Genomic DNA, 24,743 nt, shown 5'->3' with positions numbered 1-24,743 from the left:
ATCAGTCAGAGACTTGGGGCCATCACAGCACAGAGAAGATTTAATTTTCAAGAATTAGCTCACTGAAGCAATTGAAATTCCTTCTCTTGAGAGTAGAAAGTGTGTGGGATGGCCCCGCGCGGGGTCCCGGTGCTGGACTGCACGTGCAGTTGGATGCGTCTGTGCTGCAGGGGTTGGAAGGCCTCTAAATGTCTGGGTCGCTTAAAGCACGTGGAGGCTGAAGAGGCTGAACTCCTCGTAAGGTTTGCTTGACCAATTAGAATTTAAGTGTGTGCCAGTGATGGGTGAAAAAAAAATGAGGGCAATCTTTTGCAGATATTAAGAGACCTAAGAGACCTATCAACAGAATACAATATGTGGTCATATTTGGATCCTTAGTTGAACAAATCAGCTATAAAAAGACATTACTGAGGCAGTTGGGGAAAATTAAACTTGAACTCGGTATTAGATTATATTAAGAATTATTACTAATTTCTTCAGATGTGACAGTGGGTGTCACAGTTTTGTTCAAAGGAGAAGGGCCTTATCTAACAGAAACAAAAAGCATTTACGGGTGAGATGATCTGATGTGCGAGGTCTGCTTTCAAATACTGCAGCAAACAGTAAACAAAAAGTCGGGAAGAAGGGCGAGGGGGAAACATGGCAGAGTATTGATCCTTGTTCAAGCTGGTTGCTAGGCGTGTGGGGGTTTATTGTACCATCCTATTTTTGTGTATGTTTGAAAATTTCCCTAATCAAAAGTTTTTAAAAATTAGACGAATGTTTCGTATTTCGTATATGGTACCATCTACATGAAGAGTTGGTGAGCTGGATTTCAGTTCTGAAGTTGGCTGCAGTGCTGTTGTGAGATGCATTTAGCTTCAAAAAACAGACTCAGAGAATCTATTAGATTTGGGGGGGACTGTGTATTTCTTTTCAAATGTTTCATTCTTAAGAGGTGTCTATGAAAGAAGTTGGAAGAAGGTGCACTTCTGTTGCTGAAAAGAGCTAGGTGCCAACAAATGATGTCTGGACCTTGGTTGAAAATTGGATTAGCTAAGTCAGAGGCATATAGAGAGACTCCTCAAATCTTAATGCTCGAAGAAATGGTGTCCAAGCTTGAATAAAAGACATTCTCCAGAGCAAAATGCATTTCATCTCACTTGCCCACTTTATTCCCGGTTTGTGAAAATGTTGTGCTTGAGGACCACAGCTGAGTTGTCTGCCCCCCAAAACAGAGAAACTATATTAATTGGAGCCCAAAGCCAAACCAGTGAACTTTTCCTCTGAACTATAATATTAACTTGAAGCGAAGATTGTCAGTTTCTTAAAAAAAACATAACTGAAAACCTCCCTGTTGAGTGGTTTGACCAGGAGTAGGAACTTGAGTGTGCTGACACTTGGGAGATGGAGCAAAATCCGGGCATCAGACTCATCTCTAAATCAGAGATGGGCAAACTTTCTGTAAAGGAACGGGTAGTAAATTTATGGGCCCAAAGACGACCACTCAAGCCTGCCCTTGTAGCCTGGTAGCCCACACAGACAGATGTAAACAAGGGAGCATCACTGTTTTCTAATAAAACTTTATTTACAAACACAGGCAGTGAGCTGGATCTGGCCCTTGCGCCATAGTTTGCCAACCCCTGCTCTAAATCAAAGTTGATTTCATGCTCTCAGAGCCCAGAAGTCGGCCGATGAGCTGAGCCACCCTGAGAGGCTGTCTTTCCCACTAGGCTCAACTTGAAGAGCTGAGCTTTTTCCAGGACAAGCTCTGCTTTGTTGAGTGACCCCTGAGAAGCAGCTCGAACTTCATGTCTCATTTTTCCTGTTGGTGTGTTGGGAATTAAAAACACATACCTGTCTCCTCCCAACAGGATGAGGGTGGCAAGGATCAAAAGAGTCAGAGTGATGGAAGCAGAATCAACTGTGCTTCCCCTCTGACATCGTAACGCATTTTACTTTTGTTGTTTTGTATTTTCCATTTCCTGTGAGACAAACAGATGAGCCTCAGAGATTCCCTGAAATTGTCTCTGCTTAAAAAGAGAGTTTTGTATGGCTTTCTACATCACAGGTTAGGATCTTTTAAACAGAAATTTTGCAACAAAACCTAGCTGATGAGAGAAAGTGGTTAAAATTTTTTTTAATTTTATTTTTTTCCTATCTTTTGTGGGGGAGGCGGGTAATAGGCTATTTATTTATTTTAATGGAGACACTGGGGATTGATCCCAGGACCTCATGCATGCTAAGCACACCCTCTGCCATTCAGCTATACCCACGGCCCAAGAAAGTGGTGCTGAGTTTCAAAACATCACTTAGCCTTAACTCTGATGGGGAGAAAATAAGAGATGAGGGCAGGTGGTTGCTTTCCCCATTTGGGAAATTATTCATCCATGTAACAGGTGTTTCCCCAGCTCCTCCAAGGCACCAGCCTGGGGGGAGACGCTGGGGACAGAGGGATGAATAAGCCTTGGGCTCTGCCCCGGAGCTGCTGCCACCTTGAGGTGGCACAGGCTCGGGCAGAAGAGCGAGCAGAGTTGGGCGTGAAGAAGATGGAATGACTGCATCTGCCGGGACCAGGAGGGGAGGGGCCGGCTGAGGTGGGTCTGGCCAAGGAGGGCGATGGGGATTCCAGGCAGAGGGACCTGCGTGTGCAATGGGAGAGCTATAGTGAAAGGTCAGAGACTTGGGAACTTGGGAACAGAGTCATGGGGTGGAAGTGTGGGCTGAGACGGGGAACGTAGGGTTGGGGTCTGTCAGTGAAGAATCTGCCTCACCAGCTGTGGGGTTTAGACTTAACCCAAGAGGAAGTAGGGCATCTCTAGGTGTCTTACTGGGACTTACATCTTAGGAAGGCAATCTAGGCAGTGGTACAAATCTACCATTTATTTAAGGCTGATAATGTGCTAAGCTTTGTTGTGAGTGCTTCTAGTATTTTGACTTAACTATGAAACCCTATGAGGCAGGTGTTTTCAAATCCCTTTTATTGCCAAACAAGGCTCACAAGGGGCACAGAAAGGCTAAGCGACTTGTCGAGAACAACATAGCTAGTGAGTGGCAGAGACGGAATTCAAACCAGGACGTCTGACTGCCACATTTAGGCTCTTAGCCACTGCACCTTGGAGGACTTGCCTGCCACCTGTCCATCCGTGTGGCTAGTGTTTGTTAAGGACCTATTAAGTCCCAGGCACGACGCTAGTCCTGGTGAACACAGCAGTGAGTAGAGCAGACCTGATTTCTGCTCTGCTGGAGCTTCCAGTCCAGCATCAGAGATAGCCAGTCACATCAGCACATGTGAGCGAGGTACCTTCAGGTGTGGCAGGCGCAGTGCAGGGCACCTGTAACAGGTGTGATGAGTAGTGCCAGGACAGGGCTGCTGGGTGGGTGGAAGTGCTGCTTCACCTCGGGTGGCTGGAGGATGCTTCTCTGGAGCTCTGAGAAGTGTGCTAGAGTTAAGCTTTGAATAATGTAATGGAGCTGTTCCCATGAAGAGCCAAAGAAAGCATCCCAGGTACAGTGAATGGCAGGGGTGAAGGTTCGGAGGCAGGATGAGCTGGTCATTGTCAAGGACTTGTGGGTCTGCAGTGTGGTGAGTGATGGACACGGTGGGGAGAGAAGCAGGTGGGGCCACATCACGTGTGGCCGTAAGTCCATCGCCAGATGGAGAGCTTGCCTTCCATTCAGTCATGGGGAGCCACTGGAGAGTTTCAGCCAGGGGAGTGACGAGAGCAGAGTTGCATTTTAAAGAAAGGACAGTCTGCGGAGGAACAAGCCAGAGCTGGGAAAACCAGTGTGTCCCAGGGATCCAGGCAAGGGCGGTGGGGTCTCAGGGAAGGCAGTGGGTGTGAGCGCAGGGAACGATGTTGATAGGTATTTCTGACGGTCAGGGGAGAGTCAACTCAGAGACAGCTCCTGTGGGCAGCGTCCCTGGTCCCCTCCCAGCGGGCTGGGCTGGGCACCCCACCTGTGTGTTCCGGGCCCCTGAGTCTCCCTGTGTCAGCATTTAACACCAGCCTGGCCCGATGTCTGTTCTTGTCCTCCAGACTGGGTCTTACTTGTCTTTGGATCACTGTGGCCTAGCGTCGCGAATGGCACCTAACAGATGTGCAGAAATGTGTATTGAGTGAATGAACCCGTGTTACCTGAGGAATGTGCTTTGGGAGGTGGGGTGGAGTGGGCGGAGTTCATACTTTCCATGTGAGACAGTTACTTTTGGGACACTTACAGTAGAGCCTGGGGCACGACCTAGGAGGCTAAAAAGCCCCTTCTGTAGGGCTCTGGAGCAGAGTTAAGACCAGAGATTAGATCTGAGCATTGTGAGTGGTGGATCGGATCTGGAGGCAGAGGCATAGATGAGAGTGGCAGGAGGAAAGAAAGGGAAGGGGGGAGAGGCCTGGAGGATAAACATCCCAGAGGGAAGAAGCCAGGAGACCCTGGAAGCCAAGGTTTTGTTCGGATTGATTGTTCATGCCACCCAGTGCAGAAGGGTCAGGTAAGAAGAGGACAAAAGATAGGCTTTGGTGTTAGGAGGTCTTCAGTGACCTCGGCGAGAGCTTTACCAGTGCAGCCAAGGAGCAGAAGCCAGACCAGAATGAGTTGTGAAGGCACTGGGAGTTGAGGCAATGTTGCCTGTAGTCCAGTAGCTCAGTGGTCATGCATTGAGCGCCCATGGGATTCCAGTCCCTGACTTGCCATTGGGCATCTTGGGGAATGGTGGTTGTGCTTGGGAGCTCACAGTCTAGCAGGGAAAGCAGACCCTTTCAAGAAGAAGCAGCTGGAGGGGTTCAAGGGGTTGAGGTCAGTTGATTTTCTTCTTGAACAGAAGATCCCAGAACATATATGCATTACTTATATCTACTCTGTAAACCTTAAAGGAAAGGGGGAGAGGATCTGAATGGTCCAACAGTTCCACTCCTGGTTATTTGCCCAACCAAATGTGAACACATGTTTTCAAAAAGACATGGTTGTGGTGGCACTGTTCTTAACAGTTGAAAGCTAGAACCCATCCAAATGTCCATGAGGAGTACAGTGGATTATAAATTGTGGTTATGTTCACACAATGGAAAATTATGCAGCTGGAAAAATGAATGATCTACAACTCTACTCAACAGTGTGGATGAACGTCACAGACACAGTCGTGAGTGAAAGGAGCCAGACGCAACGGAGGACAGGCACGTGATTCTGTTTATGCAAAGGACAGAAACAAGCCAAGCTGATCTGGGCTGTTAGAAGGCAGGGAGAGTCGTCCCCTGTGGGTAAGGTAGTAAGCGGGAGGGAGCGTGGGGGGCTTTTGGAGATGCAGGTAAAATCGTCTTTCGTGAGCAGAGTGCTGGTTTCACAGGCATGTTCAGTTTAAAATTTCACAGAGTGGAACACTTAATATTTGTACACTTTGCTGTGTGAATAGCATACTTCAATTGTTTAAAAAAAAGCATTGCTTTTTAAGATCAGGACCCAGGGGAGAGCATAACCACGGACTGGGGAGGACTTGGTGCACAGGGGAAGAGGGCGGAGAGCAGAGAGAGGGGGTGACAGTGGGGTTGGACCGTGGAAGGCAGGAATGGAACTCGGTGCATCCACGGAGGACTTTGCTTCTTTCCAGAAGGAGGAAGGTGACCTGTCTAGGGTTTTGGCCAAGGTGGTCATTAGAAAAGTGACTTAATGTTGGTCAGCATGGCTTGATTGTCCCAAATATTTTAATAGTAACCTACGCTCACCCCAGAGGTTGTTGGTGTTCTCTCGCAACCTTTTTTTCTTTTGAATCTGCGTCAAGTCTGCCTAGAGAAGTTGCTGAATTTTTAAGTGGTATTATTCTGTTCATTAATGTTGTGTGGAGTCTGGCACCTCCTCGCCTCCCTCCTCCAACTCTGTCCCCAACCAGGTGGGTCGGCAGGAAAGTGGAGATACGGAATGTCACCACAGAGCACACGAACAGCTGGGAGCTGCAGAGTTCTTGCCTCTCAAGTAACCTGAGTAAATGTTTCCCATTGACCGTCAGTGTAAAAGTCAGAGTCATAAATAATGACAGGTTTTGGAAGCTGTGATTAAAGCCACAAATCAAAGAGGAATCTCCATGTATGCATGGTGTAGAGAGGACGGCTGCTGATGAATTAGGTTGGTCTTTGCAGCCAGCCCATCGTGTAGTGCTAGTAAAAGCCATCAGCAGCCCGCAAAGATTTGCGATAGAAAACATTATGCATTGGATGGATCTGCTCATACAAGAGCTAATAAATCAATGTGGGTCTCGTTAGAGAATGGCATTTATAGAGAGAAAGTTTGCCTGGCAACCTGCTTTTGAAATTTAGTGAAGTCAGCGAGGACCTGTGGTGTGTGGGGGTCAGTTTCTCCCCAAAAGGCAGTGAAGAATCACGAATGTTCTTTATCTTTCGGAGGGGTCAGGTTTGTCCTGTCTGTCTTTTAGAAGTAGTCCCAATTTCAGAGTCTGCATTAGTATTTATTAGCCTGTTAGCAAGAAGGATGAAACCACTTTAAATAATACATTAATGGATGGTTTGCTCCAGTTTTCCCCCAAATCACTTAAGGCCTTATGAAGACTTAGTTATTGTTCACCGAAGAGTGGCTAATGAGAAGCGCTAAGAGTGATGAATTATGTAAGTTCTACATTAACATGTTGTTCTATTTTTTAAAGTACACATTTTGCAAATAAGGCTAGACTCCTCCTCAGCCACCATCAACCAATCTCCTAACATTTTGAGACGGACACGGAGGAGGCCACGTCCACCATGTTCTCCCAACCGATGTCCCTAGTGCTGTGTTAGAGACAGAACATTGGCTCGTATGGATAACTGGACTGGCCCAGGGTGACATATCTCACATGGAGTTACAGTGACAGGATGACACGTTGAATGGAGCATCGTAAATATTGGGAATGCCTGGGGAACGGATTCTTAATGAAAACACTTGCCAGGATAAACGTGCTGTAACATTCTCTGCCTCCGTCTCTACCTCCGTCCATGTCTGGGCCAATAAAGGTATCTCATTGGGCATGCTATGTTGTGTTTATTTTTTCTCACCTCCCCACATACAGCCAGTTCTGGTGTGGCTGCTCAGTCGGGGCTTGGCGGCTTCCCGTGAAATCTCAGGTTTCCTGAAGCACTCGCAGGCAGCAGGCACCAGTGCACTTTGCTGGGCTCTTCCCTCCCTCTGGAATGTGCTTTCCCCCTTTCCCAGATCCTCTCTCTCTTCCCATGTGGTGAATTCCGCCTTGGTTGTCAAGGCCCGACTCAAGTATGTATCGCTCCTGTTCCCAGGAAGCGTCTCCCATCACCTCCTCCCTCCTCCGGGCAGAGCTGGTCCCCTCCCCGGTTTGTTTATACCCGTATCCCGTGGCTCTTGCCACCGGATAGTGCGGGTGGTTATGTGTGGGAGGCTCTTTGTTCTCTTGGGAGCTTTTGGAGTCTGGGGACCATGCCTTTCTCACCTCTGAAACACCAGTACTCTGTCAAATGTTGAATGTTGGTGTGCTGTTGTCACCTGGCATTAACCACGGTGGTGAGTGGGTATTTGGCATGTGTTTGCTGTTAACATGCCTTCTGTTTCTGTACTAGATCTTTTGATCCTTTTCTGGATGCAAAATGACCTGTAAAATTTCTCTTCTTTCTCTTTTTATTAGATTATATCTACTGTGCTTTGAACCCATAAAGAGCATTCACCTAACGTTGTGCTTAAAATGTTAATTGGTCATCAGTCTGTTTTAATACAGATTGGTGTCTTGTGAAAAGCACTGACACACAGGCACGTCCTCAGGGGTCCATCGTGTGTTTTCTCCGGTTTATTTCACGCCCCAGCCTGTTTTAAATGACAAGTATACTGAGTGTCCGTTATTTTTGGTAGATAACCCTTGAGTAACCAGCATAGAGGAGGCTAAATCCTCCCCTCCTCCCAGAGTTGTAGCTTCCAGGAATATATGTAATGAGAGAAGAGTTCTTCTTCTTCTTCTTCTTTTTTTTGGGAAGAGTTCTTTTTTTCCCTCATTTTTTACTTAGTTACCTAGCATCAGGGTTAAAGGATAATAATTCTGTTTTACTTTGCAAACTGATCATGGCCTCACTGAAGAGGAGCCAGCCTCACCTCTGGTTGAGTGAGCTCAAGGTTACTGCTTCAGAACCACTCTGCTTTTGTTTGGATGGTGAGGTGAGCTTTATACCTCTTGGTTGTTTGCTGGGTTTTTAAACTTGGACTGTCCCCCTGGAGGGCAGGTAGCAGCCACCACTGTCGACTGAGATGCAACAGAGCCACCGGGACATGGACCCTCCAGTTCAGGGAAGCCTGTCTGCATGTGGGTGTGCGGCACGGGGGTTGGGTGCTGAGCAGGAGGTGTGGTGGGAGGGGCCACCCCCCCATCACATTAGCACTTCTCCTGAGCCCATCCCCTATTGGCCTTTGTTAGCTTTAACCTATTAGTCATTGTTGGTAAAGGGCCAGTGATGCCCCGTGTAAACTTGCCCGTGAAACTCGCACATGAAACACGTTGCAGAGACTTCAGGAGCAGCTGCTGCTCGAGCATGCATCATCACGTGCAAGGCAGCCATGATGAGTGCTGTTCTTAGATGTTTTGGTGGCGCCAAGGAGGCTTGAAGGTATCAGAAACTATTTTCTTAAGAAGGCTTTGCTTTTCTGTATGACATTAAGCTTTCATGAATGCAGTAGGTCACTTTTTTTTTTCCTGATGTAAGAAAATATAATGAAAACGTTTGAACAAGGAATTCTCTGTTGCCTACTTCCTACTTCATTTCTAACTCGAATGCTTAAGGCTCCTGATGCTTCTGGGGGACCTGGGCTTTGTGGGGTCTCAGGATAATCGACCGCTCCTGACATCACCATGTCAGTAGACCTTTACTCCTTCTTCCCGGGGACGGTTGCCAGACAATATGCCCCTTTAGCAGTGGCTAGAAATGTGAATTCTAGAAAATTCTTTTTTGAGAGCAAGAGTCACTTTATGTGTTACTGCCACTGTCGGGAGGTGCAGCAAGCTAGCTGGACAGATCTTATTCATTCATTCATTCATTCAGCAGCTTTTACTGATGGCCTGCTGTGTGCCAGGTACATCAAGGAGTCAGTAAAAGAGTTTTGCCGTGGGCCTGGCGGTGGGGGTGTGGGAGTGGACCAGCTGCTAAACAGTGAACGTAGGAAGTAAACGTTTTGTGTGTCGGAAGGTGATAAATTCTCTGGAAAAATGGAAAAGTCCATCAGGGTCAGTTGGGGTGTCGGTGGGAGGCCTGCAGTTTCAAAATAAGGTGGTTGGGGGGACCTCTTTGTGAGGATGAATGAGCAAAGATTTCAGAGAGAAGAAGGGAGTTTTCAGAGAGGACATCTTGGGGAGCAGAGTTCTAGGCAGAGGGAACCGCCAGGCAGTGCGGTGGCCCCGAGCCAGGGAAGTGACCAGGGTGTTTGGGAAACAGTCAGGAGCTGTGTGGCTGGAGGAGAGGGGAGAGGGAGTCATGGGAGATGAGGTCAGAGAGGCCAGGGTGGGCCCGGCCATTCCTGCTGATCTGAAACCCCCTCATGCGTGGGGCCATCCCCTCAGCAGGGGCTGCCCAGGTAACGACACGTGCTGCGTCATCGTGTTTCACGGCGGCGCTCACCTGGGGCACGCGGAAGTTTCTGGGGACGGCTTTGATTTTCCCAGGTCGGGGAGAGGATGCTCCTGGCATCCAGTGAGTTGAGGCCAGGAGCGCTGTGGTGCTTGGCCTGCACGACAGAAGATGAGCCCGTCAGTGGTGCCGGCTCTGTGATCACGTGCTGCAGCAGCTCTGCGCGGATCTAGCTTGTCTTTGAATACTTAATAAAAAAAGCCCCAACAGTAAAATGTCACGGGAAGAGGTTACTGATCACGGCGTCTGGTCTGAATGCCCTTGCAACTGACAAGGGGGATAGTGCTGGCAGCTCTCGCTCGCTTTGTGGGACGGGGTTCCAGATCTTCCTGGCATGTACATTTTAGTAAACTGGCACTTTTAGGGAGCAGTTCAAAAATTTTAATACACCGTTTACAAGTAAATAGTAATAATCTCACTGATAATCTCATTAATTTGGATTCAGGTAGGATTTTGAAAGGGGACAGGATGGTGACCTACACAAGGGATAATGTTTATGTATGTATGTATGTTTATATATTTCAGTATTTATTCAAAAGTATTCAAGATACTTTGAGTATTTGGAATAAAAGACACCATTATTTGCATATAAATGTGATGCTGCTAATGGGAGTATTTTCCTTGGCTTACACCAATCCAGTATTTCTCAGAACTCAGTCATTTGTGTTCTACTTTTCCTATTTTTGCTTTGTCTATATACCACCTGCATTTTTCTTTATATCAAATAATTTCTTTTATTTAAAAGCATTTTGGGAAACTTGTATGCGTTGCTGGGCGTGAAACGTAACTGAAATATCATAAGACAAAGAGTAAAATAGCGTTATAAAATTCTAGTTAGACACCGTGGTCTGCTCAAGACTGAGTGTGAGAGCTGCTCTGTATTCCAAAGCAAGAGTAAGTAGCTTTAGAGAAGGGTTCAGGCACACTAGTGCCAAAAGGAAACTTATCTGATTAATTAGAGAATTAAGAAGGGAATAAATAATCTTCCCATTCTGTGGCTTAGTGATATTTGATGTCCCTTCCTTGTGTCATACTGGGAGGCACCCTGTCCCAAGCTGTCCGCACTGAGGCCAGGTGACAGCTGTGCCTTTGCAGCCGAGCTGCTGGGGTCAGAGCTGCAGCCTGAGATGTGGGACCAACCTGTGATACAAAGGTGGCCGCTTCTCTTTGGCTCTGATTGGCCATCAGCATTCTGTTAATGCAGAACTCCCAGAGGGTAGCCTTCAGATAACCTGGGTCTTTGCTCTGTACGGGACTAAAATTGTAATTCTATTTCTTAAAACGAAACAAAACAAAGCAAAAATCCCTGTAATTCAGATTTCTTATTCTTTCCAGTGAGTTTTATACATATTCCTTCCTTCCGCCCCTGTTTCCATACTTAATAGGAATTACCAAAATTTAATTTTAGTGTATCCATCACTGGGATCCATCACTGAAATTCCTGTATTTTGTTTTAGTCATTCTGTGATAGTTTTTGACCTGCATCTTTTCTTGAAACTAAGATCTCTTCATTTTTGCAGGCAGAGGTGAATGGATTAATGTCTCAGTTTCTTTTTTGGGGGGATAATTAGGTTTGTTTGTTTAATGGAGGTATCAGGGATTGAACTCAGGACCTCGTGCGTGCTAAGCACGTGCTCTACCCCTGAGCTCTACCCTCCCCACAAAATGTGTCCGTGTCTTCATAACTCATGTTGTAGGTGCAGCTCCAGGTGGCTTGAGGTGAGCCACTGCACCTCACGTTTGTTTGTGTGGAAACTGGATTTTCTCAGTTTTCTCAGGGGCTGTTAGACTCTCATGAATTGAATCCAGGTAATCAAAGTCTCAGGAGACTGATTTCTACAGAAACGGATATTTATTAAGTACCTGCCGTTTGCCAGCCGCTATGTGACACGGTCCCAGGGTTGCAAGGGCCTCCAAGTCTAGCTGTGGAGACAGAAACAGTCCACGTAAAGTTAATAATGTGCTGCGTCATGGAAAATGTTGAAAGCTGACACCTGTGTCGTTCCATTTATTGCCCTCCTATTTGATGTTACAGTTTTTACTGTATCGTCCGTCTGCACGGACTGATGCAAAGTCTGGCGCATGTGAATCTGTGGACACCGTCAGGGCCCAGAGTTAAACTCAGTGCTTTCAAGCCCGCGCTAGGCAGGGCCTGCAGTGTTCTGTAAATGTCTATGGGATGGAGGCCTCGTGTTCCTCCTGGGCCCTGAAATGCTGTGAGAATAGCTCGTACCAGGTGACTGTGGGTGGGGGCCTCTTCATCCCCGGCAGGGACCCTGCAGAGAAATGATGGATTTGATTGGCCACACACATTTTTTCTACAAATATAGAATTCTTTATTTAAAGTGTCTGGGTAACTTATACAGTGTACATTTTAAAAACTCAAATTACTAGCCTAAAAGAATTAGTTGAGAAAAAAATGCAGTTAGTGTTTCAAAGAAAAGTGAGCACCTGAGCATAAACTTGCCATCTCTTGTTTTCAGCCCTTGTCAGTTACTGCCGGGAGGAACCGTGGTTTTCCTGTCTGCCAGGTAGGACCCCTCTGCTCTTTTGCACCAGTAGTGCTTCTGGCACAGCTGTGTCAGTGCAGGGAGAAGGAGGGAAGCCTGGATGCCCCTGAAGCTTGGGTGCATAGAGGGTGGTCTCCAGGGTCAAGGCCAGAACACGAGGGGCCAGATCCCGCCAGTCAATGTGCACAAACTCACTTCTTCCAACATCTGGACAGAACAAGGGGAGGGTTTCATATCCGTCCTATGGATTAGAACATGGGAGGAGGGAGGGTGTAGCTCAGTGGTAGAGTGGGTGCTTAGCGTGCACCAGGTCCTGGGTTCAACCCCCAGCACCTCCATTACAAAACACAACAAAACGAAAAAACATGGCAGTATAGACAGGTCAAGTCACTTACTTTGGTCACACAGCTAATAAGTAGTAGTTGGGGGATTCATTCCATTCTGGTGACTCCAGAGCCCCTGGGCTCAGCCACCCTGCTCCATCAGAGAGAAGGGGATGCCTGCTTCAGTGGGGGTACAGGGAAGAGCAGCCTTAAGGAGGGAGAGTCAGCAGGCCTGCTGGCTCACCTGTCCAGAGTGAGTTGGAGGACCTTGGGATGGGAAGGATGCCGTGGAGTGGGGAAAGCTCTGTGATGAGGGCACGGAGGTCAAGACAAGATAATGGGGTGGACTTTCCATCAGATTCTGGCTTAGAGGTCAAAGTTTTTTGCTTTTAACTGTTTTAAATCTGTTGGCATGGAGCTCCCTGGCCATTTTTCAGAGGAGTGAGTGTCTGTTCTCTTGCTTCTGTGTCCCCAGTAGTGGGAAGGTCCTGTCCACGGTGGTGAGAGACGACTCAGGCATCAGACCAACAACACTCAAAGGAGAGGGTTCTTCTTGATGGCTCTGGTCTTAACCCCCTCCCCTTGGGTTATAAACATGCCCACTTCATTTTCATGAACGATCAAGCCTGCAGCACTCGGAGGAGGCCTCAGCTGGAGAGGGCGGCCCAGTAGAAAGCATGCGACCCGTCAGAGGTGATGTGCACTTACGAGTGTGGTTTCCCCTCTCCCCCTTAGATGGATTTGAGGACTACGGTCCAGACTGCGACAGCATGAGGGTAACAGCCTTCTTGGACGCCCTGCACCAGAACAACCTGCCTCCACTCACTTGCCTGGAAAAGCACGCTTTCAGCGGTCACGTCTTCAGCCGGTAAGCCCAGCCCGCCCCTTGCGTGGGTACAGCTCTCTGCTGGGACCAGCTAAGCAGACACTGGTGGCCACGTGTCTGTGACAGCTTTGCAGGGACTGGAGGAGGGGTTGGAATGGGACTGTCTCCAGGATGCCGGGAGCCTGTCTGAACAGCACTGCGTTACCAGGCTTTTCCAGTATTCTGGTTACTGTTTTACTGACCGCCCGGTAAGCCAGGAAAGAAGCGGCGATGAAATTTAATGGTGCTTAAAGAATTAGGGTTGCTGCCTGGGCTTCCTTCACACGGGGAGTAAGGATTCGAAGCACCGCGCGTCCCCATCATTGGGAAGCATCGGTTGGCGCCTTGCTCGCTTGTTTTGTGTCCTGACCATGCCGGGCTTCAGGGACGTTGATGCCACATGTCCTGCACATACCATTTTCACTCCTTACGGTGCTGGCGGGACCCTCCTCCAGGCTCAGACCATGCCCCTTACCTTCAGCAGATGACCTGGACTCTATTTCACGAAGAACATAGAATCTAAGGCATCTCTTTCAGTCCACCATCCGCCCAGACCTGCGTCTGCCACTTCTTCCCCCCGTCTCAGCGCCTCCCTCGTGCCATCAGATCTGCCTTCTGTCTCTTCTTCCCACCTCGTACATGCCCTTCCCTTCTGCTTACAAACCCCTGCATGTCTCTCCCTCTGAAGGGTCCTCAGGGCTCTACCTGCCGCCTCCCCTCATCTCTTCCCTGAAGGACACGGTTCTGTCAAGACTGGCTCATCCTCACCAAGTGTCTTTTCTTACTTCCACTACTCTTTTAAAAAATTATCCTCTGTGCTTTTACATCTATTAAATCATAGAGGGCTCGCAGCAGTTGCTGCTGAATGAGCCCAGTTATTATCCCAATTCTACAGATGGGGAAATGATGGTACTCTGAGCAGCGTCTTTGATGAGCAGTTTTTCATTGAAATGTAGTTCACGAGTTATCAACTTTCTCTTTTATGGTTGGTACTTTTTTGTGTCGTGTGTAAGAAACATCTGCCTTCCCCAAGGCCGCCGGGATATTTTCTGACATCGTCTTCTTGAGGTTTTATTGTTTACCTTTCCCATTTGGACCCACAGTTTACCTGGAACTGTGTTTCTTGTTTGTATATGATGTGAGGGAGGAATCAGATTTCATTCCTCCCATACGGTATCCGGTCGATCCAGGGCCATTGACTGAAAATGGCATCCTTTATCCATCCATTGTCTTCAGTCAGGTGCCCATTTCTGGACTTCCTAGTCTACTGCTTCGGTCAGTTGGTCTGTCATTGCACCATTACTACAGCTTTGTCATCAGATTGGTATCAGGGAGAGTGAGTCCTCCCACTTTGTTCCTTAAGATGGTCCTGGCAGTTCTTGGCCCTTTGCATTTCCAAATGTATTTCAGTACCTGTTTATCAACTTCTAGAGAAAAGAAACCTGTTGAATTTTCATTGGAATTGCATTGCATCTATAGATCAAGAGATAAAGAATTGACATCTTTACAGTATTTAGTTTTCTACTCCTTCCATTTTTTAAAGATTTTCTTCAGCTTCCTTGTGTATATGTATATCTGTGTACACACACACGTAAATAACTAAAACTGTAATACGTTATAATGCAGAGTTTTCTGTCGTAGAGATCTTCTGTATCTTGTTAGATTTAATTCTAGGTATGTGATTTTTATGCTACTGTAGATTATATCTTTTCTTAAGATTTATATTCTAATTGTTGTTGACATATGACAATGGGATGGATTTTTAGATTTTGATTTTGTCTCCATGGATTATGCCAAGTTCACTTATTAATTTTGATATCTTTTCTGTATCTGGATTCTTTGGTTACTACAGTGATGCTGTCTGTGAAAAGTGATAGTTTTATTTCTTTCTTTCCTATCTTGTTTTGTTTTTTTTAGTAGTGCCTCTTACCAGCTTAAGAAAATTTATGTATCTATTTTGCTAGTAGATTATTTTTAAACTTTAAAAAAATTCCACACTTTTAGGAAAATTTCAAGAATAATATAAAGAATTCTTGTATATCTTTCACTGAGATCTGTCAATTTGTTAACACTTTGCCACATTTGATTTATATCTCTATTTTAATTTTTCCTTTTTTCCTCCAACCATTTGAGAGTTGGAGACTTTCTGTTGCTTTTCCTTTAAATACTTCAGTGTGCACTTTTCTAAGAACGAGGACATTCATTATTCACTTACATAATCACAGTACAATGATTAAAATAAGGAAACTTAACTTATACAGTACTGTTACCCAATATATAGACTTTAATTGGATTTTACCAATTGTGCTAATAGTGTCCTTTAAATTAGGTTTTTTGTTTGTTTGACTTTTATGTCCAGAATCAAAGCCAGCATCACATATCGCATTTAAGTTTCGTGTTTTTTTAAGTTTCCTTTAATCTCTGACATTTTCTTGGCCTTTCTTTGCCTTTCTTGATAACGTTGGCATTTTTGAAGAGTACAGGTCATTTATTTTATAGCATAAAATCACTAAGAGGTTTAAAAATCCCTCAGTGAGGTCTGAATTTTATGTAATGCTTCTTCATTATCTGTTGAGATTATCAGATGGTTGGTCTTTATCCTTTCATCTCTCTTCCAACTTTCTTTAAAACTTCTTCTATTGTGAAATATAACACATACAAATAATTGGATAAAACAAACATGTGAAGTCTAAGGAATTTTTATGAAGCAAATGCCTACATGCCATTGCTCAAGTCATCCCAGAAGTCTGGACTCCCCCAGTTCCCGAGGGTAACCATCATCTGATTTTTATGCTCCTTACATCCTCCATTTTCTCCCGAGTTTTAACACCAAAGTATCTACTTCCAAATAATATAATTTAATTTTATTGTTTCTAAACTTGAAATTTATGAAATCATTTAGGATACGTTACTTTGTGGTTTGCACGTCGTTTTGAGTTTGTTCCTTTTGTAACACTGTTCTGTTGCTTATCGACCTTTACCTGCTGCTGTTAGAGGAGTTGAGGTTTTCTCACTGTCATGAACCATTTTGCTGGGAACAATCTTGTATGTGTTTCTGGGTGCACATGAGGATGCATTTCCTTAAGGCACGTATCCGGGAAAGGATCACTGTGTAATGGGCTATGCTTATTTCCGACTTTAGTAGGTGGGGCCAGTTTTCCAAAATGCTGGCCACAGTTAACACTCCCCCCTTTGCCCTACATTTTATCTGCCAATTGGTATGGCCAGATTTTAAACTTTTAGCCCCTCTGATAGTGCAGTAGTGTGTATAACGATACCGATTCATTATTTTAATTTACATTTTCCTTGTTTATGAGTTTGAACTCCTTTTCACATATTTGCTGGACACCTGACTTTTTCTTTTCAGTGAAGTGCCTGTTTAAGTCTTCTGTTGGGATGTAGGGGGGAAGATGGACTGTCTATCTTTTTCCTATTGATTTGTAGGCGTTTTTTGTAAATTCTGGATTTCAGCCCTTTGTCAACCATGTGTGGTAAACACCCTCCCTCTTTCTTTTTTGGCTCTCTGTGGTGTTCTTTTGGTGACTGGAAGCTCTTCCCTTTAATGGAGTTAAATTTACCCACATTTTCTTTTATCCTTAGTGCATTTTGAAGTTTCTCTAAAATGTCTTTCTCTACCCCAAGATCATAAACATGGTCTTTTATATTGCTTTAAAGCTTTAAAAGCTTTAGTTCAGATTTTTGTTGTTGTTTTTTTTTTTGTTTGTCTGTTTACATTTAAGTCTACAATCCATTTGAAATTGATTTTTGTTCATTGTGTGGAAGAGGAGTCCAGTTTCATTTCCCTGACTGTCACGATACCACTCACCAAAAACACGTCCTTTCCCCGTGCTGGGGGAATGCCCCCTCTGTCATAATCCAGTGTCTGTTTGTGACTGGACTGGCTCCTCTTCCCGTGGTCGGTTTGTCTTTCCCTCCGCTGCTACCACACTGCCGTGATCACTGTAGTTTTGTAGTGAGCCTTGATATTTGGTAGAGTAAGAATTCTCACTTGGCTTTTTTTTTTTTTTAACGTGGCTTGTTATTCTTGGTCCTTTGCATTTCCATATAAATTTCAAAATCAGCTCTTCAGGTTCTAATACAACAAAACAAAAACAACACCTATTAGACTTTTGATTGGCTTTGCATTGAATCTGTAGGTCAGTTTGGAAAGAATTGCCCTCTTCATAGTATTTAGACTTCCAGTCCATAAACATGGTGTATCTTTCCATTTATTTCGGTTTTCTTTAATGTCCCAATACAATTTGATCATTTTCTCTGTAGAAGTTTTGTGCTTTTTTTGCCCGTGTATTTTAAAGGTAGATATTACATCATTTTATCCAGCTAAAGACTTAACTCTTAACTGCAGTATCGTTATCACACTCTACAAAATGAACAAAATTGCCTTCCAGCCTACCAATCTATGTTCAATTTTCCCTGATTGTCTCAAAATGCCTTTTTATGGTTGGTTGGTTTGAATCATGATCCAAATAAGATCCACACATTTCATTAGTAGATGTGTCTCTTAAGTCTTTTTTTTTGTTTATTGTTTTTTTCCTTTTGATCTTAAATCCCTTTTGCTCTCTAATTGATTCTCAATCTCATCTTTCCCCCACATCATTTATTTGTTGAAGGGGTCATTAGTCTTGTAGAATTTTCCACATTCTGAATTTGGTGGTCATTACTCTCATGGTGTAATTTAACATGTTCCTTTGTTCTCTGTATTTTCTATACACTAAAAATTATACTTGGAGACTTGATTAGATTTTGCTTCAATTTTTTTTTAAGAATACTTAATATGTTGTTTTATATACTTGTTACAAAACATCAGGAAACAATGTTTGGTTGTCCCAGTTTTAGAGCTGTTAATATTGAGCAGTGGGCACAGGTGTTCGATGTTTTCATTATAAAATTCCTCACCAACCTTTCCTTTAATCATTTTAGTGGTCACAAATAATCAACACTTAGATCTGTTATTTCATTGTGTGTTGGAAAATGGTAATTTTCTTTTTATTGTCTGTGAAATCTGTAGTATGGCTGCATTTTCCATCCTGTTTTTGGTTATTGTTGCCTTTTTTTTCCCCTAGATGATTCTTACTAGAGGATGATCAATTGCATTAGTTATTTTGAAGACCCAAGCTTTCCCTTTGAATTTCTCTATTGTATAATTATTTTCTAGTTCAATAATTTCTGCTCTAATCTGTACTATTTTCTTCCTTGGAGTTTTTTTGGGGGGGAAGATTTAATTGCTATTCTTTTTCTTACTTTTTGTGAGGGATGCTTAACATTTTATTTTTTGGCCTTTCTTTTATAATATTTGCATTTTACATTTTAAGATGGCTATCAAGTACTGTATTAAGTATTATAAATACTGAAGTATTATATTAGCTGCATCCTCACGTTCTGATATGTGATATTTTCATCACCTTTCAGTATAAAGTATTTTTAATGTCCATAATCGTTTCTCCTTTGACCAATGAGTTATTAGAAGTGTGTTATTCAATTTCCAAATATTTGGGGGTTTTTCAGATATCTTTCTGTTATTTTTATTTTAAGTCTTTCATGGTCAGAGAACACATTTTTTTTTCTTTTTTATTGTGATTTCTTTTTTGAGGGGGAAGATAATTAGGTTTGTTTGTTTGTTTGTTTAACGGAGGTACTGGGGATTGAACCCAGGACCTCGTACATGCTAAGTATGCACTCAATCACTGAGCTATACCCTCCCCTAGAGAACATACTTTGTATTATTTCTCTTCTTTAAAAGTTGTTGAGATTTATTTTGTGGCTCTGAATCGGCTCTAACTTGTTGGATGTCTCATGTGCACTTGAAAAGAATGTGCATCCCAGTATTTTGAGGTAGAGTATCTTATAAATGTCAGTTTGGAAAATTAGTTGAAAACATTGTTCGCGTCTTCTATATTTTTATCTATTTTCTGTCTTCTTGTTCCGCCAGTTACCAAGAGAGGAACATTGGAATCTGCAGCTACAATTATGGATTATCTGTTTTTCTTTCAGTTCCAACAGTTTTTATTTTGTGTGTTTCTAAGCTTTGTTCTTGGGTGCATGCACATTTAGTGTTGTTCTGTTTTCTAGAATAAATTGGCCTCTTTATCACTGCGTAATGTCCCTCTCTATCCCTACTAACAGTCCTTTTTCTGAAGCTTGCTATGTTTAATATTAGTATATATACTCCCGCTTTCTTTTGATTAGTGCTTTGTGGTATAGTTTTGCCCATACTTTTATTTTAAACTTATCTGTGTCTTATAGTTAAAGTGTAGTTATTGCAGAAAACATATAGTAGGGCCTTGCTTTCTCATCTAGTTTATCAGTCTGTCTTTTAACTTGAATGTGTCAAGTGTTTACACTTGATGTTATTAATGATATGGTTTGGTTTAAATCTACTGTCTTGCTGTTTGTTTTCTATTTGTTTCAACTCTTCTTGCCAGTTTCCTCTTTTCCTGTCTTTTTAAGAAAAACTGGATGAGTTTTTTAATAATTCCAATTTATCTCCACTATTGGCATATTAGTTATGCGTCTTTAAAAAATGTTATTGGTTAGTCTAGGGATTGTGGTATATTTCTTTGACTTATTACAACATAAGTTCAAATAAAATGATCCCACTCTGAGTCTAGTGCAGGGCGTCGTGTGAGAGCCTGACGTCAGTGCCCGTCTGTTCCCTCACCCCGTCTTCCGGGCTGCTGTTTCCCCGTATTTTACTTCTATACGTGTTATAGACCCGACAAAACCATGTTCCTGTATTTGCTTTAGACCATCAGCTACCTTCTAAAGCAACAGAAACAAGAAAAATATTTTTTGTGTTTGCTGTCATTTTTACCGTTTTTGTGCCTTTTCTTTCTTTCTGTAAAATGTCCATTTCTGTCAGGTATTTTTTCACCTCAAGAACTTCCTTTAACAGTTATCATTAGTACAAGACTGCTGTCAGTGAGTTCTCCCAGCTTTCGTCTGTTGGAAAGTTTTTATTTCACTTTAATTTTTTTCTTTACTTAAGAGGCTTTATTTTTGAGAGCAATTTTAGTTTTGCAGAGAACTTGAGCAAAGTGCAGACAGCTCCTGTCTTCCTTAACTGTCCGAGCACGTCCAGCTCTTCCAATGGACCTGTGATTTGTGAATCATACTCATTTTAAAGTCCTCATCTGATTATTCCCACATCCGAGGCCGATGTCCTCACTCCTCCCCGTCTCCCTGCCTGGCGCCCGCTCATCCTCCCACCCATCTCCCTCCTTGTTCCTCCACGCCCTTCTCTGGCTTAAGGATCTCATTGCTGTTCGTCATCATTGATTTTCCTGCCTCCTCAGCCTGGACTGAGCTCCCTCGGGGCAGGGTCTGGAACCTGCCCAGCTCTGGCCCCGGCTGCTTGCCCGGTGTCTAGGGCTCGCGGGCTAAACTGTAATCGACGAGAGGGTGAGGGAGGACGGGGCAGGAAACAAGGGCTCCCTCCGAGGTTCCATTTCCAGGGAACGTCACTGTGCAAAACTGAGCCATCCTCTTTCTTTATATTTTAAAACATCCGCAAAAATAATAACAAGCTCTTTGAAACATTTAGCACTGTCAGGAGTTAGTGAGATTTTCCTTCCCTTTCCCACTACAATCTCCGACAGTGACTGTGAGCCGCTCAGGGTGTGTCCTTCCAGACTTTTCCTAAGCGAGTGTGTGTATATATGAGTGTACTTTTGTGCACGTGTGCTGCACAAATATGCACAGACATAATTTGTGTTAAGAAATGGGCTTGTATTATAGGTAAAATTCTTCACCTTGCTTTTTCCAGTTAATGTATCACAGAATCTTTCCTACTCAGTGCACATCGATAGGTTCCTTTAAAATGGTCGTCTAGTGAGCCGGTATATAGATCTATCATAATTTATTTTCTTCTTTTGAGAGACATTTCTTTTAAAATGGAGGTGCTGGGGATTGAGCCCGGGACCTCATGCATGCTAAGCATGCACTCTACCCTGAGCTGTTCCCTCCCGCCTTGATAGGCATTTGGATTGGCAGTTCTTTGCTTATATCAGGACACTGATGGCTGACGTGCTGGAGGGCCTCCTACCTGTGCCTGGGTACCGCGCCCTGAACTTCCTGGGCACCACCTCACAGAGCCTCAGTTCCACTGCTCTGAGCCACCTGGTCATTCTCTCGTCTTTCATCTTGTCCTCTCTTTCATCTTGTTCGCATGGCTGACAGTGAGAAGTACCAGGGCCGATGCTTCTGGACTCTGCACACCCACCGTGACCTCCCCAGGTCATTCCAGTGTCAGGCAGCCAGGTTCTCCAAGGTGTCGGTGCCACAGTACTGGAGTGGGTTACCTCGCTCCCATTCCGCATTCACAGTGGTGGATTCGCGCTGCCTGCGGGCCCTCTCACCCCATTCCTCACTTTCCTTAGGAGGGCGGGCCCCCTGTGAGCACGTGACGCTGGATGCAGCTCTGTCTCTCTGTTCTATGGCCCGACCAGCAGACTGGGGATCTTAGTTGCTTGATTTCCCAGGGGAGGTTGACATGAATGTGGTCCAGGGAAATGTAATCAGGGACTTTACCGTGTCTGTTCCAACTTCCCCAAACCTCCTGGCCGCCAGGTCGTGACCCTTCATCCCGGGGCGGGGTCAGCCCCTCCGTGGACGGGCCTGAGCTGATAGATTTCTCCCCTGTAGCACGCCGGGCCAGCACTGCCTCTTTGAATTCCACATTTCTAGTCATCTTTTCCTGAAAGGCAAGGTGGGTTTTCGACTTCAGCTTTTCCTCCTGCTGCGTAGCCAGAAGTGCCATGTACACAAGTATTGTTCCTGGACTGTCAGGTGCTCAGAGGACCAGGCAGAGGCCGGCAGGGTCTCTTTCCCATTGGCTCAGAGAAAACTTTCCGGGGGGCCAGTCCCTTGTCCCGGGCACACTGAGGCCTCCAGGCCACCGTAAGCCTCTGCTGATCAAGTTTCCCCTCATCAGTGTCTTTGCTTAAAATAGCTTTATTGAGGCATCCTTTTCATGCAATAAAATCCACCCACTTAAAGCATCCAGTGAGATGAGTTTGGGTAAATTGAATACACTCAGCCAACCCCACCGTCAAGTTTGAACATTTCCGTCATCCCTTTGTTTCCTCGTTTGTCCCTTTGTAATCAGTCTCCCCCCTCTCCCGCCACCACTGGTCCAGGCAGCCACTGATCTGTCTTTTGATACTTTTACCTTCTTAAGAATTTCATATAAATGGAATCATCTGGTATGTAGTCTTTTCTCTCTGGCTTCTTTTACTTAGCAAAATGCACTTGAAATTCCTCCCTCTTGTTACCAGTAGTTCTCCCCTTTTTATTGCTGAATTGTATTCCATGCACTCCCCAGGTGACAAACACTGAGATTTTTGCATTTGGTGGCCATTATGAATAATGCTAATATGAACATATGTGTACAAGTCTTTGTGTGGACATATGTTTTCATTTCATTTGGGCAAATACCTTAGAGGGAATTGCTGGGTTGAATGATAAGTGTGTACTTCACTTTTCGAGAAACTGCCAAATTGTTTTCCAAATCCCCTGGGCTATTTTCCATTCCCACAAACAAAGTCCGTGAGTTCCTGTTGCTCCGCATCTTTGCCGGCACTGTGTGTACAAATTCAGTTCGTCTAGTGGGGGCGATGTTACCTCATTGTGGCTCTTTTTGGTCTTTGTGTTCATGCTGTCTTTAAACTTGATTTTGAGGTACCTTTAGACTTGTAGGAGGGTTGTAAAGCCAGTGCAGAGAGTTCTATTACAACTTTTTCCCAGTATCCTGTACCGCAGTGGTTTTTGATCTGGGGTGATTTTGTCCCAGGTGACTTTTGGCAATATGTGGAGACGTTTTTGATTGTCACATCACGGGGATGGGGTAGCCAGGGCAGTGCTACTAACACGGAGCAGGTAGAGGCCAGTCGAGATTGAGATGGCTGTCGGCTGTGCCTTTGGACCTTTTCCTTCTGCATTTGTTGGTCACTTCGTCTCTTCCCAGTGTAACGGGGCCTCTTCCAAGTCTACCTAGGCCTTAAGAATCAGTCAGAAAAGGGGAGAATGGTTTTCTTCTGTCCAAGTGGACAGTTTCCACCTCCAGTGACTGCCAGGCTGAAGAACATGGGTCCCTTTCCTATAGGATGTTGGTCCACATTGGAATGACCATCTTTGGACGTTCCTTGAGGATCTCTCCTCCCTCTGGTTGGAGGGGGCTGACTTTCCTTTGCCCCCGATTGTATTACCTGCTTGTAGCACATGCCGGAATCAGCACACGTGGCTCTGTGGGTCCTTTCTTGTCTCCACAGTTAGATTATTGCCAGGGGGCTACTTGATAGCTTCCGAGGCTTCAGCAACAATGAAGAAGACTTCACAATGGTAATGGAAATCATGGTCCGATTGTCAGAAAATGCAGGTTCTTAAAAGGATCGTATACTTTTATTTTTCACTTGTGCATTTTCAAGAAACTGCATATAAGCTTTGATAGCTAATTGCAGTAAAACTTGTTTATTAATCGGTCAGTTTTAAGCAGTGTCTAACCATGAATGGATTTTGTCATGAAGAATGGGCATGTTACTTGACATCAAATTATCCTTGTTTTTAGAAAATTAGAATGACTCAGGGCTGTGAATGCTATTTGCCCTGGCAGTTAGGCCCTTTGTATTTTGTGTTTTTCCAGACTATTGGTTGCTAAGAAATACCAAATCAGAAGAAGTCCTTTGGATTAGAACAGTCCCAGTCGTTAGTTGTCCTCACCTGTGATCTCTGTGGGCTAATCTTGATTTCTCTTTCTCTTTCTGCCTCTCCAGGCTTGTTCTCTTGGAAGAAAAGCACACACTGCCTTACGGTAGCCACTAAGGTGCTGTCCGTCCCCCCGCCCCCCACCACACACAGAGTCAAGGTGGGTAAGGTGAGTGACTAGCGGGGGTGCCAGTACCGACGGCCGCTCTGCACCCCCCACACCCCGCATTTACAGCGACCGGTGAACAGCTTCAGTTTCTGAAATCTTAGGCTTGCTTTAGCTTTTGGTCATTTTTAACTGAAAATAGAAAAATAAGCCTTCCACATAGCTCCCTTATTCGTTTAAAATATTCATATGACTATGACACACCGCTTTTAAAAAGGCCCAAGTGGATGCTTTGAGCCCTTAAATGGATTCTCTTGGTAAATGAGTCACCATTTACAGCGCTGAAGCAATTATATATTTGTGTTAAATTTAATGTGGTCTATTGGAGCCCGAGCTGCTCTTTTGTTTAATGCTTTGCCTCAGAAATAATTGGGGTGCGTGGATTGTGGGGGAGTGCATTTATGAAAGGATTGTTTATAATGTATACATTCTGGCTGGAATTTAAATAAACACAGCCCATAGGTCTGGCATATATGCCGTTAGTTGTAATGGCTTTTGGACGCTGGCCCAGCGTGGAGACCTCTTGCCCCCTCCTGGATTTATGTATGGCTTGTTATAATAGAGTTGTCG

At 44.6% G+C, this 24,743-nt stretch overlaps 1 protein-coding gene across 1 annotated transcript in view; it reads left to right on the top strand.

The window, feature by feature from the left end:
• Positions 1-24,743, top strand: part of LOC105071964 (putative serine/threonine-protein phosphatase 4 regulatory subunit 1-like) — a 50,614-nt gene that overhangs the window by 3,211 nt on the left and 22,660 nt on the right. The window contains 3 exon segments of the mRNA XM_074347904.1: positions 12,074-12,121; positions 13,159-13,291; positions 23,575-23,681. Of these exon segments, the coding sequence (XP_074204005.1) occupies positions 12,074-12,121; positions 13,159-13,291; positions 23,575-23,681 (288 nt within the window).

This window comes from Camelus bactrianus, chromosome 19, assembly GCF_048773025.1.
Source record: "Camelus bactrianus isolate YW-2024 breed Bactrian camel chromosome 19, ASM4877302v1, whole genome shotgun sequence".
NCBI classification, from domain to species: Eukaryota; Metazoa; Chordata; class Mammalia; order Artiodactyla; family Camelidae; genus Camelus; species Camelus bactrianus.
This window is presented reverse-complemented; position numbering and strand designations above follow the sequence as displayed.